Here is an 11,583-nt window from a genome sequence, read left to right as displayed (position 1 = left end):
TTCGAGATCTGCAGATATTAACTGCTATATATAAAACAGATAAACAACAACTTGCTACTGTATAGCACAGGGAACTATATTCAATATCTTGTCATAACCTACAATGAAAAAGAATATGAAAATGAATATATGTACATACATGTATGACTGAAACATTATGCTGTACCCCAGAAATTGACACATTAGTCATATTCCAGTACCTCTAGATACACACTCGAGCCAACTCTTTCTCTGCTAGATACAACCTTGGCAATCATTTGACCTAATCCCCTTATCCTCCCCATGAATTAACTTAGTTACTTATAAAGCACTGGTTGGTTCCTACCCTTCTTCTTTTTCTTTCTTTTTTTTTTTTTTTGCTCCTGTCAAAGATCCCTCTAAGGTTTTGTTAGAAGCTACAGACCCTTCTCCACAGAAAAAGGTACTTTTGCGTGTGTGCACTCTTATACAACCTTTTCTGCATATTGTTTTGATGAGAATCACAGAACTCCTGAGGTTCATTTATAGGGAAACCAAGTTTAAAAAAAAAAAAAAGCTTCAATTAGAGAAAACAATTTCAATGACCCAAAAGAATTTTATTAAAAATACACCTAGTAAAATAAACCTGCTCATTTTATTATGAATTTTGTTATGTTCAAGCAATATCACCCATCTGTTAACACTCGGCATACTCCAAACTTCCAAGTTAAGTACTGCCCCCTGTTTCCTCCCTGGTGACTACCATCTTCTGGGAGCTGCTGCTACAGTCGTAATGAGAGACTAACTGCTAAGTGTTTGCTGGGAAAGTAAATTCAGTGAGGCACTCAACTCCTAGAAATCAACTAACAGTATGACTCTCTGCCTCCCCTGACGACGAGCTGAAACACAATCACGTTTCCTTCATTTTCAACGCTTCTTTATGGAAAGACGTACTCATCTGGAACTTGTCTAAATGTAGGCTTATGTGAACTATGGCCATATAAAGTTGTGATTAAGGAAATCCTTTTGAGTCTGTAGTTTATTAAAGTTGGAATAAGGAAAGCACTTCGAGTTTGTGAGCAGAGCAGAAAAGCAATTCCTGAGTAAACGCTCAGCTCTGCATCCCAGTGCTTCGGAATGGAGGTACTAAACAGAGTGATTCTTCAATTCCCAATGAAATTTAACGTGTTGCCTTTATTGCTCGATCATTTCTCTAGAAGAGAGAAAGGGAAAGCCCCAAAACCAAACAAACAAAAAAAACTCACAGAATTTTCTTGGGGGGGGGTTTAATTAACATATTTAACACAATTCTCTTTATAAAATATACTTATTTTAAAACCCTGAGGGAAAGCCCTGTCATTCATTTGGAAAGACAGATCATCTCTTCAGTACTCTTCCTTCAAGTGCCTGCTGTTCCCTCATCTGGGCTCAGAGGAGAGCCGGGGATGCGGGCTTCACATTGTCGGATAAAGATCCAGGAGAGAGAAGTCCTGTTGCAGTGGGTAGCTGTTTTCATCTAAGACAAAGAGGCTCTGCATCTTCAGGACCCAAGGTGCCCCGCTGCCTGCCAACAAGGAATGGAGCAGGTCCGCTGCGACCATGCGGTAGGTCACCTCTGAGGGCGGGGCTGAGGAAGAAGGAAACAAGCACAGCTCTTAGCATCCCTTCCAGGACGGAAAGGCTCACACTTGACGGTGGGTCGTTGCCCTTGGTTTCTCAAGTCCCTAAGCCACTGTGAATGTCTCTTTCTATGCCTGCTCTTTCTAGTCACAGGTTACTCTGGAATGATGGCACACGATTCCCGCTGATCTGAGAGAAGGCACAGATGATGCACTGCTCAGACTGATGGCACTTCCTAGGATGGCACAGCTGTTGCCTTCTTCAAATGATAGAAGGAAGAACTGCAATTTATATTTTCCTAAATTAAGCCTGAAACAAAACGAGTGTGTCCACTTCAGAAAAGTACTTATATTTATCCAGTCTATAGCTCTTATCATAGTTATATATACATTATATTTATTGTTCATATAATAGAACCCTGAATCTGTTACTTAATGAATGTCAAATCTTGATTATATAAAAATACTGAAATGATAGATAGATATGTCATTATATTCTGCATTTGTCCTATTGAAACCGAGCAGGACCCTGTGGGGATCTCCTGGGCACAAAAGCCTTTCTGTGTCTGTTTCTTATTCGCGGGACAAGGGCTTCAGCCTCTTGGACCTCCCAGAGTTCCGAAGGGCAGATTCAAACGGTTGCTAATCAGAGAAGGGAACACGGAAACAAAGGAGGTGCGATCAGGAAACTATAGTGCAGCTATTAAAGCAGAATTCTGGTTCCTCCTCAGGGGATACACATAACCATATCTTTGAGTTCTTCTGCAGGAAACTAAGGCCCCCACCCAGGTGCAGGATGGCAACTTCGGGCTGAGCACAACATTCCTGGGACACTGCCCAGTTTCCTCACCACCAACCAATCAGAAGAAAGTCACACATCCTGCAGCCCTCGCTCCAAATTTTGCCTATAAAAATTTCTCCCCAAAACCCACTGGGGAGTTCAGGATTTCTGAGCACGAGCCACCCTTTCTCCTTACTGGGTCCCACAGTAAGCCTTTCTCTGCTCCTAACTCCAGTGTTTCAGTTTGTTTGGTCCCACTGTGCGTCTGGCACAGCACTGTGTTCAGTAAAACTATACTCTCCCTCTCACTGTTTTAGGACATCTAATCAAGTCATTCAGCAGGATGCCCAATACTAGACTGACAATGCACTATTATCAACTGTGTTCAAACTATACCAGTTCCCTGACCAACACCATCAGCCTTCCTTGGACTGGGTCTACAGACTCCGGGAGGGCCAATGACATGTCGGTGGAGGGGTAAGGATTCCCCACGAAACTTAAAATGTTTGTATTTTTCACTTTCATAAGCTGAAAAAAAATCAAGGTTAGTGATAATCTGAATGATCTGATGAACACTGTATAATTGGGACCCACAATTTCACTTATGGTTACAATTTAATTAACAACAAGAAGTATGACTTGAATTCTCTTGGGAATGGGCAAAACACAGATGTACACTTGACTTGAGGATGATGAGTCTCTGAGAAATCAAGAATGACATTATACAAAAAATGAAAAGGCCGAAAATACAAGAAAGAATACCAAGAAAAGCAATGAAAACAGCAAAAAGAATGAAAATTAACAAAGTGAATAAAAAAGAACAGAGAGGCTTCTAATTAGGACGTAGAAAACTGGGAAGAGAGTGGCTCTTACCCTAACAATGATTAGAAAAAGCTGAAAAAGCTACAAAATCACAATCTTCTTTAACCTACAAGTGAGCCAAGGCTGTGCAGCTGCCAAGACCACAGTGAAAGGAGAGACAGAACAGGAGCATGGGTTTTCGGGAGGGTCGAGCTCAGAAAGAAGGCAGTCCATTAAACAAGCAAGAATGAAGAATGTGCTTGAAGTTTGGATGAGTTTCTAAAAGCCAAGCATGGCCCAGCGCCCTGTGCGGCCTTGCTGGCTTCTCTCACCCCACCAGGTGCTCGCAAGGCTGGACACAGGACAGGACATAAGAGAAAGCGTCCAGCTGCGGTAAAGGCCTGGAGAAGGGCAGAAGCTGCCCCGAGGAAAAGCACAAAACACCATTCAGCATGACCACCTTAAGGAACAAAAGCCTTCATCTTGCCCAGGCTACAGGTAAAGAGGAGAGAGAGGGAGGAAAGATGAAAGGAACATCCCTGGGGAAGGGGCAGGACCACACAAGCCCCACCAAAGGCACAAGGCAGAGCTTGGCTGCCGTGGCTGGAGGGGCAGGGTCGCTGAGAAAGCACCCCACCCGAGACCCAGAGACCCAGGGCCTGCGTAAGACCAAGGCTGGACCAGAGTCAAAGAGAGTCACTCCTGCCCCTCCCTGCAGGCTAAGATGCACCGAATATCAACCAACAGAGCCTGAACAGTCTCGGGATGTAAAAGAACATGGAGAGAAACTGTCTCTGAGGCCCAGGTGCAGAGTGAAGGGATAAAGCTGATGGTGGGGCAGGATTATTGGGGAAAAGTCTCTGGAAAACCGCTCCCCACCATGAGCACAAGATAATGTTGGATAATCTGAAGTCAGTGGTGACCTGAAGGTAACCTTGGCAATAAAAAACCTCAAATCCAACTCGGTCTGACAAGATTAACTCTGTCTGCCGCCCTCCACCCACCCCCACCCCTAGTAAAGGTCTAGGAAAACAAGAGTGCCCGTTTCCAGGTACAAATATTGTTTACCTCAGTTTGTATTATTCTATGTGCAATGTTCAGCATTCAAGCAAAAATTAAAGAAAAAATAATCCACTATTATGAGACAGAGCAAATCAACTGAACCAGATTAACTCTTCTGCTTAGAGAGCCTAAGACTAATGTGGAAAGGATGGAGTTTGATCATCTGACCAATGGGTTACCCTCACTTCCTGGTCAGTCACTGACTACACCTCCCAACAGAGCTGAAGATCCTGCAAATCCACTCTACCAACACCGGACAATCTTCATACATGGACAGGTGTCCCACACTCGTTTACTTAACTATTCTGAAACAAAGGTCCTCGTGTTTTTGCTTACTGACTGGGAATTTAGAGCAAGAAGGGGATCAGGCACTTACTTCCCTCTCATCATGCGCTGAGACAGGTGTAGAGCAAGTCTTGCCTTCTGACTGACTTAGTCTTGTGTTTCACTCAAGCTAACTTCTGCTTTTACACTGACAGAAAAAAAGCTTAATTCGCAGCATAGTGTTCCTTCTGTTCCAGTATACTGTCTATACTCCTGAAATAAGTGGTTTTACCAAGAACCACCTCTCGAGGGCATGCTGGTATCTTACCTATAACTCTGTTGAGCCAGTCAGGAGAAATGTTGAGAAGAATCTGCTCCACCAGCTTTGATCCTACGTGCACGCAAACCTTATATATTCCATCAACTATGGTCATTAAAGCTGGCCTACAAAAGAGTAAACAGCACACGTCCTTCAAAAAGATCTCCAATTAAAGGAATGTTTAAATGCAGTATAATTTCAAACATCACTGGGTTTTTATGCAGGGCTAATTTTAATGACTAAAACAACTTGAGGATGTCCTGAAACATCCTAGAAATAGAAGGGCTTTTTAAAAAAGAGTTTCAGGTGATACATTAATAAATGTTATTTATTCCATACTCATTTTAAATTTTCAGATACTAATATAAGAAAACATTGGTTTACATTGTTGTGTAAGTTATTTTTGGAAATCAAATAAAAATGATAATCACATATTTCATAGTCACAACTTCAAGCTATTTTTTCCCACAGGAGTCTTTCTTACCAAAAACAAGCCGTTTTGCATTAGTTGATTTGGAATATTAAAACAAAGTGCACTGTACATTATAATTTGATATCAAAATTCTTCTGTGCTTTTAAATTTTATTTTCTCTAATTGTGACAAGCAAAGCACACTTTCATATTAACTTAATATCTCCAGTAAATTTTCCTTCTGAGGTGTATACAGATTATTAAGTTTGCACCAATAAATTGTCATTCTCATTCATAACTCAGTCTTCTGTGATTTTGGTTACCCTATCCAAATAAAATGACAAAATTGAATGTTTTAAAAAAAAACTGTTTTGTGTGCCAATAAATAGGGAATTAGATAACTAATTTTCAGTCCATCATGTAATGGAATACTATGTGGCTGTTAAAATAAATGAGGAAGACTTACAAGTGCTGTTAGGGAAGGAATGCCATGATATACTGTAAGGGGCAAACAACATGAACAAAACTATATGAATAATATTATTCTATCTATATACTTTTAAAAGAAACTCCTTTAAAAATAAATTAATTATTAAAAATAAATTGAGAACAGAATTTGGGAAGACTCACGAATGTAGGGGAATTTAGCATAACAGCTAAAACATGACTACTGATTTTCCCTCCAAAAACCTACTTCCCCTTTATCCACCTGATGATTCCATGTCCTTTCCTATTCTCTTTCCCCAGGCTCTCTTCCTTCCTCTATCCTTTATTTCAACAAATACATCCTCAGTATGTATATGCACCATGCAATGAGCAAAACACTGAGTGCACACTAGTGAATAAGACAGATCTTGTTCCTTTACTCAAGGAATTTAAGAGTTTAGTGGGATAGAAAGTAAGTTATTCAATGATGGTACCAAGGTGATTCAATGGGGATAGAATAGTCTTTTCAACCAGTTGTGCTGGGACAACTGAATATCCACATGCAGAAGAATGAAGTTGGACCCCTTCCTTACACCATACACAAAAATTAACTCAAGATAGATCATGGACGTATATGTAAGAGCTAAAGCTATAAAATTCTTAGAAGAAAATATTGGACTAAATCTGCACGATCTTAGCTTAGCAACAATACCTTTCTTAGATATGGTGCCAAAAGTACAAGCAACAAAAAGAAAAACAGATAATAGAAAGTGTTGACAAGGATGTGGAGAAACCAAGTCTCACACGTTGCTGATGAGAATGTAAACTTGTGCGGCAGCTTTGGAAACCAGTTTGGCAGTTCCTCAAAAGGTTAAACATACAGTACCACACAACCTAGCAATTTTACTCCTGAGTGTACACCCAAGGGAAATGAGAACACATGTCCACAAAAAAATGTGTACGTGAATGTTCAGAGCAGTATTATTTGTAATAGCCAAAAAGTGGGAACAATCCATATGCCCATCAATTAACGAATGGATAAATAAAACGTGCCACGTCCAGACTATGGAAACCAAGGAAAAGTTTTCTTCAGTATAGCTGCTTAAAGGCAATAAAATCTCCCAATTACTGTTATTTAAAAATTCCTGTTATGATAACCGGAAAAATTTTGCTTTCGTAAGTAGGTATTTATCACTCAGGAGGAAAAATTTATTCTCTTAGATTAGCTTTAGTTAGTTCTCATTAGAAAGAACTGATATATGTAATTCTTTGGTCATTTCTAGTCCTATAATAATGAGTGTTTTCCATCCAACGGGCTGGGTTAGTTGCCTTACCTATAGTGTATTTTCCTCATAGTAAAAGGCAAGCAGCTGAAACACTGTCTGTAGATCTTGTTCTCATCTGTTTCTAGTTCCAATCCACATTTTGCACAGCCGGTGTAAAGAATATTGGGAAGAGAAGAATAAATACTCTCCAGAGAACTGTGAGCATTTAGAATTATCTTCTGAGAGGCTGCAATAGGAAACACGAGCTCTAAAATCTGGGCTTTGATTAGAATCACTCCTATAAAAGACAAACAAAAAGAAAGACAATAAATTAGGAGGCCAAAACTGTAACTGTAACTTACAAACATGGTTAACTACACAGTTGATTCACAGTTACTTAGAGGAAAGTATACACTTGACGCCTAGTTCTTGATCTTGTCTCCACTCCTTTCCTGGACAGTCTCACTCACTTATGGCTTCAGTATCTACCCTAGACTGTATAGGTTTGTCGACTGAAACAAATGCACAGCCTAAAAGTTGAGAGCAATGTTTTATTTGGTGGACATTTCTGAGGACTCGAACCCCTAGAAGCCCGGCATAACAGCCTCTCAGATGGCTCTGAGGGACTGCTCCGAAGAGGCAGGGGAGGAGCTAGGATATATAGGAGTTTTACAACAAAGACCAGGTAGTTGGAACATTAAAAGATTACTTGTTAACTAAAGAAAACCAGGCATCTCAAGTTAAAGAATTTAGCGCTTTTCTATGTATGGGAGGAAGCAAACATCTGGGCTCATTGAATTCATTCCTTTGACAAGCACCTAGCTACATAGGGCCAGTATCCTGTCCTTTCTTATTCTGAGTCCCCTCAGAGTGCACCATTGTGAGTGGCTGCAAAGGCTGGGCTGCAGGCTTGTCTTCCCTGGGGGGTGGCAGTAGCCGCTGATGACTTGATGGCTTCAGCATTCTTTGTTTACTGAGATGGTTTGCAGTATTTTTCATTCACAAAACTTATTATAAAGCTACAGTAATCAATAGTGTGGTATTGGTGGAAAGAGAAACAAATAGATGGATAAAACAGAAGAGAAAGCCCAGAAACAGACCACACATGTGGACAATTGATTTTGACAAAGATGCAAAGGCAATTTGCCGGAAAAATGATAATCTTTTCAAAAACTGATGGTTGAACAGCTGGATATTCATACACTAAAACAAAAACAACTTTGAGCCATACCTCATACTATATATGAAAATTAACTCAAAAAAGATCATAAGCCCAAATTTAAAACCTAATACTCCAAAACTTTCAGAATAACAGAGGAGATAAATTTTTGTGACACTGGGTTACGCAAAGATCTCCTAGAAAAGATGCCAAAAGTACAATTCATATAAGAACAAATGGACAAACTGGACTTCATTAACATTTAAAACTTGTGCTCTTCAAAAGACCTGGTTAAAAGAATGAAAAGACAAATAACAGACTAGAGCAAAGACAAGAGAAAGATAAGCAATATATTTGCAAAGAGTATATTACCCAGAATATAAAAAACTTTCAAAAGTCAGTAAAATAATCTACCCAAATTTTTTTTAGGTAAGCAAAAGATTTCAACTGACACTTCATCAGAGAAGATATATGGATGGCAATTAAGTACATAAAAAATGTTCAACACCATCAGCCAATAAGGAAATGCAAGTGAAAACCGCAATGACCTATCACTAAACACTTTTATAATGGACAAAATTAAAAAGAATGTCCATATCAAGTGTTGAGGCGGGTGTGGAAAAAAACAGAACTCTCATACACTGCTGGTGGAAATGCAAAATGGTACAACTGCTTTGGGAAACAGTTTGGCAGTTTCTTTAGAAGTTAAACATATGCCTACCATATAATCCAGCTTTTGACTCAATTCCTTGGTACTTACTGACGAGAAAAGAAAGACTATGTCCATATAATGCCTTGTAGTACTTGAATGCTTATTCATTCAAAGTTTGAAGCTTTATTTATAATAGCCAAGAACTGGAAACAACACAGATGTCCATCCACAGTAGAACCAGTAAACAAATCATGGTGTATTCATATAAGAGACTAGAAAGGAATGAACTACTGATATGCACAACCACGTAGATACATCTTAAAGAATCTGTTAAGTTAAAGGATGCCAAACAAAACAGTGTACATGCTGCATGATTCCATGTATGTAAAATCACAGAAAATTCAAGCTAATGTCTAGTGAGAGAAAGTAGATTGATTACTTGGAAGGATTCCCAGGGCAGGGATGAGGGGAAGGAAGAGATTACAAAGGGGCAGGTGACAGTTTGATGACTCTGATGTTTTCACGGGTTTCATGTAAAAACTCACCCGTGTGAATGTGCACACTTAAAAAATAAGGGTGGTTTCCCATATGAAAATTATACTCCAAAAACCTTGTTAAAATTTTTTAAAAATCGGACACTCTGAGCCACACTTGAAAAGCACTAACTCTGAAATATCCCATTAACTGCGTATGCCACAACTCTTTCACTTCTGTGAATAAACCAAAAGGGGGCATAGCATGGTAGTGAAAAAGCCCAGAAATACAGCTGAGAATCTTACCATGAATCTCTTAGGAGCTACAACCTATTTTGGGACCAGATTCTTTTCATTAGAAAAACTAAAAATAATCTTATTTCACTTAAACCACATCTAGCACTTAGTAAAATCTAAAACCATCTATAAGAGTTTAGAAAATTATTTATGAAAATGAGTGAATAAAGTTAAAATTCAGTATCAAGATCCAAAGTTCCTGAGTTATTCTTAATAATTCAACCTACATAAGCACCAAGAATAGTCATCTTATACAAATTCTGAAGAAAATTTTTGGGCAAATCTTCATTAAAAAATTTAAATTATGTAACAATAAACCTACAGATACATCTCACTTTTTTTCAACCCTTATTTGCCCTCTAAATACATTTGCTATAAAAGCCACTGGAAAATTTTATCAGTTTCCAAAACTGCTAATCACTGACATTTACTAATTACTGGGATTCAGCAACCTTAAATGTATCTTTAAATGCTGTGTAGTTTGTTATACCCTCAACCAGGAGTTAGCATCTTTGTTTATCATCATCTCTGTAGTTAGGAAGCCAATGTGATTTAGTGAAAAGTATTTCCCACTAAAATGGTAGCAATTTGTCTAGTTATTTTCACTATTTCACTCTCTCTTCATCCCTAAAACATACCCCCTTTACTTCTTCACTCAAAATAAATTACTTTAATTACATTTAGTTCATGGAAATTGTGTGAGTGTGTTTACAAAACTCATCATCGAAGGCATTCTTCTATGTACTATGCTTCTGAAAATGAAATTTATAAACACACACACACATCTGAGTTCAGGAAGTATATTACATTATACCAAGCAGTGAGGAAATTCCACAAACTCTCTATCAGTGTCAAATTTTAACAATCGTGTACAGACGATAGTTTAGTATATCTCAATAGTGACTCTGGTTAGGGTCACTTTTTCTATTCCTGGTTTATTAAATGATAAGCTGTTTGTAACTATATGCAAAAAATATTCTTAAGTAATCCCTAATAATTACAAATTAACCTCAAAGGATTGAGGCAAAAAGCTAGGAAGATGCCAAGATCTGCTTCAGCTATTTACAAGGATCTATATTTCACTTTTATATTCAATTACATGTTTTTTCCCACAAGTGGTAGCTTCTTTGCTTATATTAAAACTAGCAGTATCTTATGTTTATAAAGATCTCACCTGAATGCTTATCCTCTAGGTGTGTTGCTAAATCTGACATCTTCACAAAGGAGGGTGTGCTTCCTTGGAACTTTGCTTTAAATGTAATGGCCCTTACATCATCATCAAACAGGCACTCACAGGATGACCACGCTGTTGTATGCAACTCTAGGTTTTCTAGGATGCAATTGCGCTGAACAAAAAGATATTTAAATTCCCAAAGATAATCTTAAACAAACAAACAAAAACAGAAAGTTACCAAAAGGGAAATAATCTAGGCTCATAATCACATTAAATAGATTGACCTGATTAAATCAATTAAATACAACTTTTATCACATTAAGGAATTTGGGTATAAAGAGGCAAAATGCGAATGTTGTATTGAGGCAATAAGGAGATAATTTTAAACAAAATTTTTCCAAAGATTATCTGCTCTCCTTAATAGTCAAAATTTATCATAACCAACTGCTTTTCAGAGTAGCAAATTCTTATTTTGATATCTACAGGAAAGATTTTTTTAAAACAATGACATAGAAATAAACACATCTGCCATAAGCAATATTTCCCACTGATTTTTCAACACCTTGGTTTCCTTATTTAGCTAATTTTTTCAGAACAACAACAACAAAAAGCATTTAGATTCAGTTGCTCCTATTTCTACTATTCTCTCAGTAGTAATTCAAAGTCTTAAAACTACAGCAGCACAGCCTTTCTTGCCAAATAATCATATTATATATTAATAAATGCAACTTTTAAAACTACGTTAAAACAGAAACAGGTGTCTTAGCACTAAATTTTCTAATGACAGCTATCTTTTTAGTATCGCACTTACTTCAGCCTATAAACCTAATTCACACACCCCACCCACTTCCTCAGTTTCTTTCACTGGACAGTTTTTTTTTTTGTGGAGAATCTTTAAGTAAGTCAGTAAATCCATACAGAC

General features: G+C 38.1%; 1 protein-coding gene across 8 annotated transcripts in view; it reads right to left on the bottom strand.

Moving 5' to 3' along the window:
* Window positions 1-554: 554 nt before the first annotated feature.
* Window positions 555-11,583, bottom strand: part of SHLD2 (shieldin complex subunit 2) — a 77,111-nt gene continuing 66,082 nt past the window's right edge. For 7 of the 8 annotated variants that reach the window (XM_032491618.1, XM_032491619.1, XM_032491616.1 and 4 more), the window contains 4 exons: window positions 10,662-10,868; window positions 6,976-7,204; window positions 4,814-4,929; window positions 555-1,585 (listed from right to left, as the gene is read on the bottom strand). In XM_032491618.1, the coding sequence (XP_032347509.1) occupies window positions 1,413-1,585; window positions 4,814-4,929; window positions 6,976-7,204; window positions 10,662-10,868 (725 nt within the window). In that variant the 3' untranslated portion in view covers window positions 555-1,412. The remainder of the gene's footprint in view (window positions 1,586-4,813; window positions 4,930-6,975; window positions 7,205-10,661; window positions 10,869-11,583) is intronic. The other variant, XM_032491621.1, reaches the window with a different exon arrangement.

This window comes from Camelus ferus, chromosome 11 (genome assembly GCF_009834535.1).
Source record: "Camelus ferus isolate YT-003-E chromosome 11, BCGSAC_Cfer_1.0, whole genome shotgun sequence".
Taxonomy (NCBI): domain Eukaryota; kingdom Metazoa; phylum Chordata; class Mammalia; order Artiodactyla; family Camelidae; genus Camelus; species Camelus ferus.
This window is presented reverse-complemented; position numbering and strand designations above follow the sequence as displayed.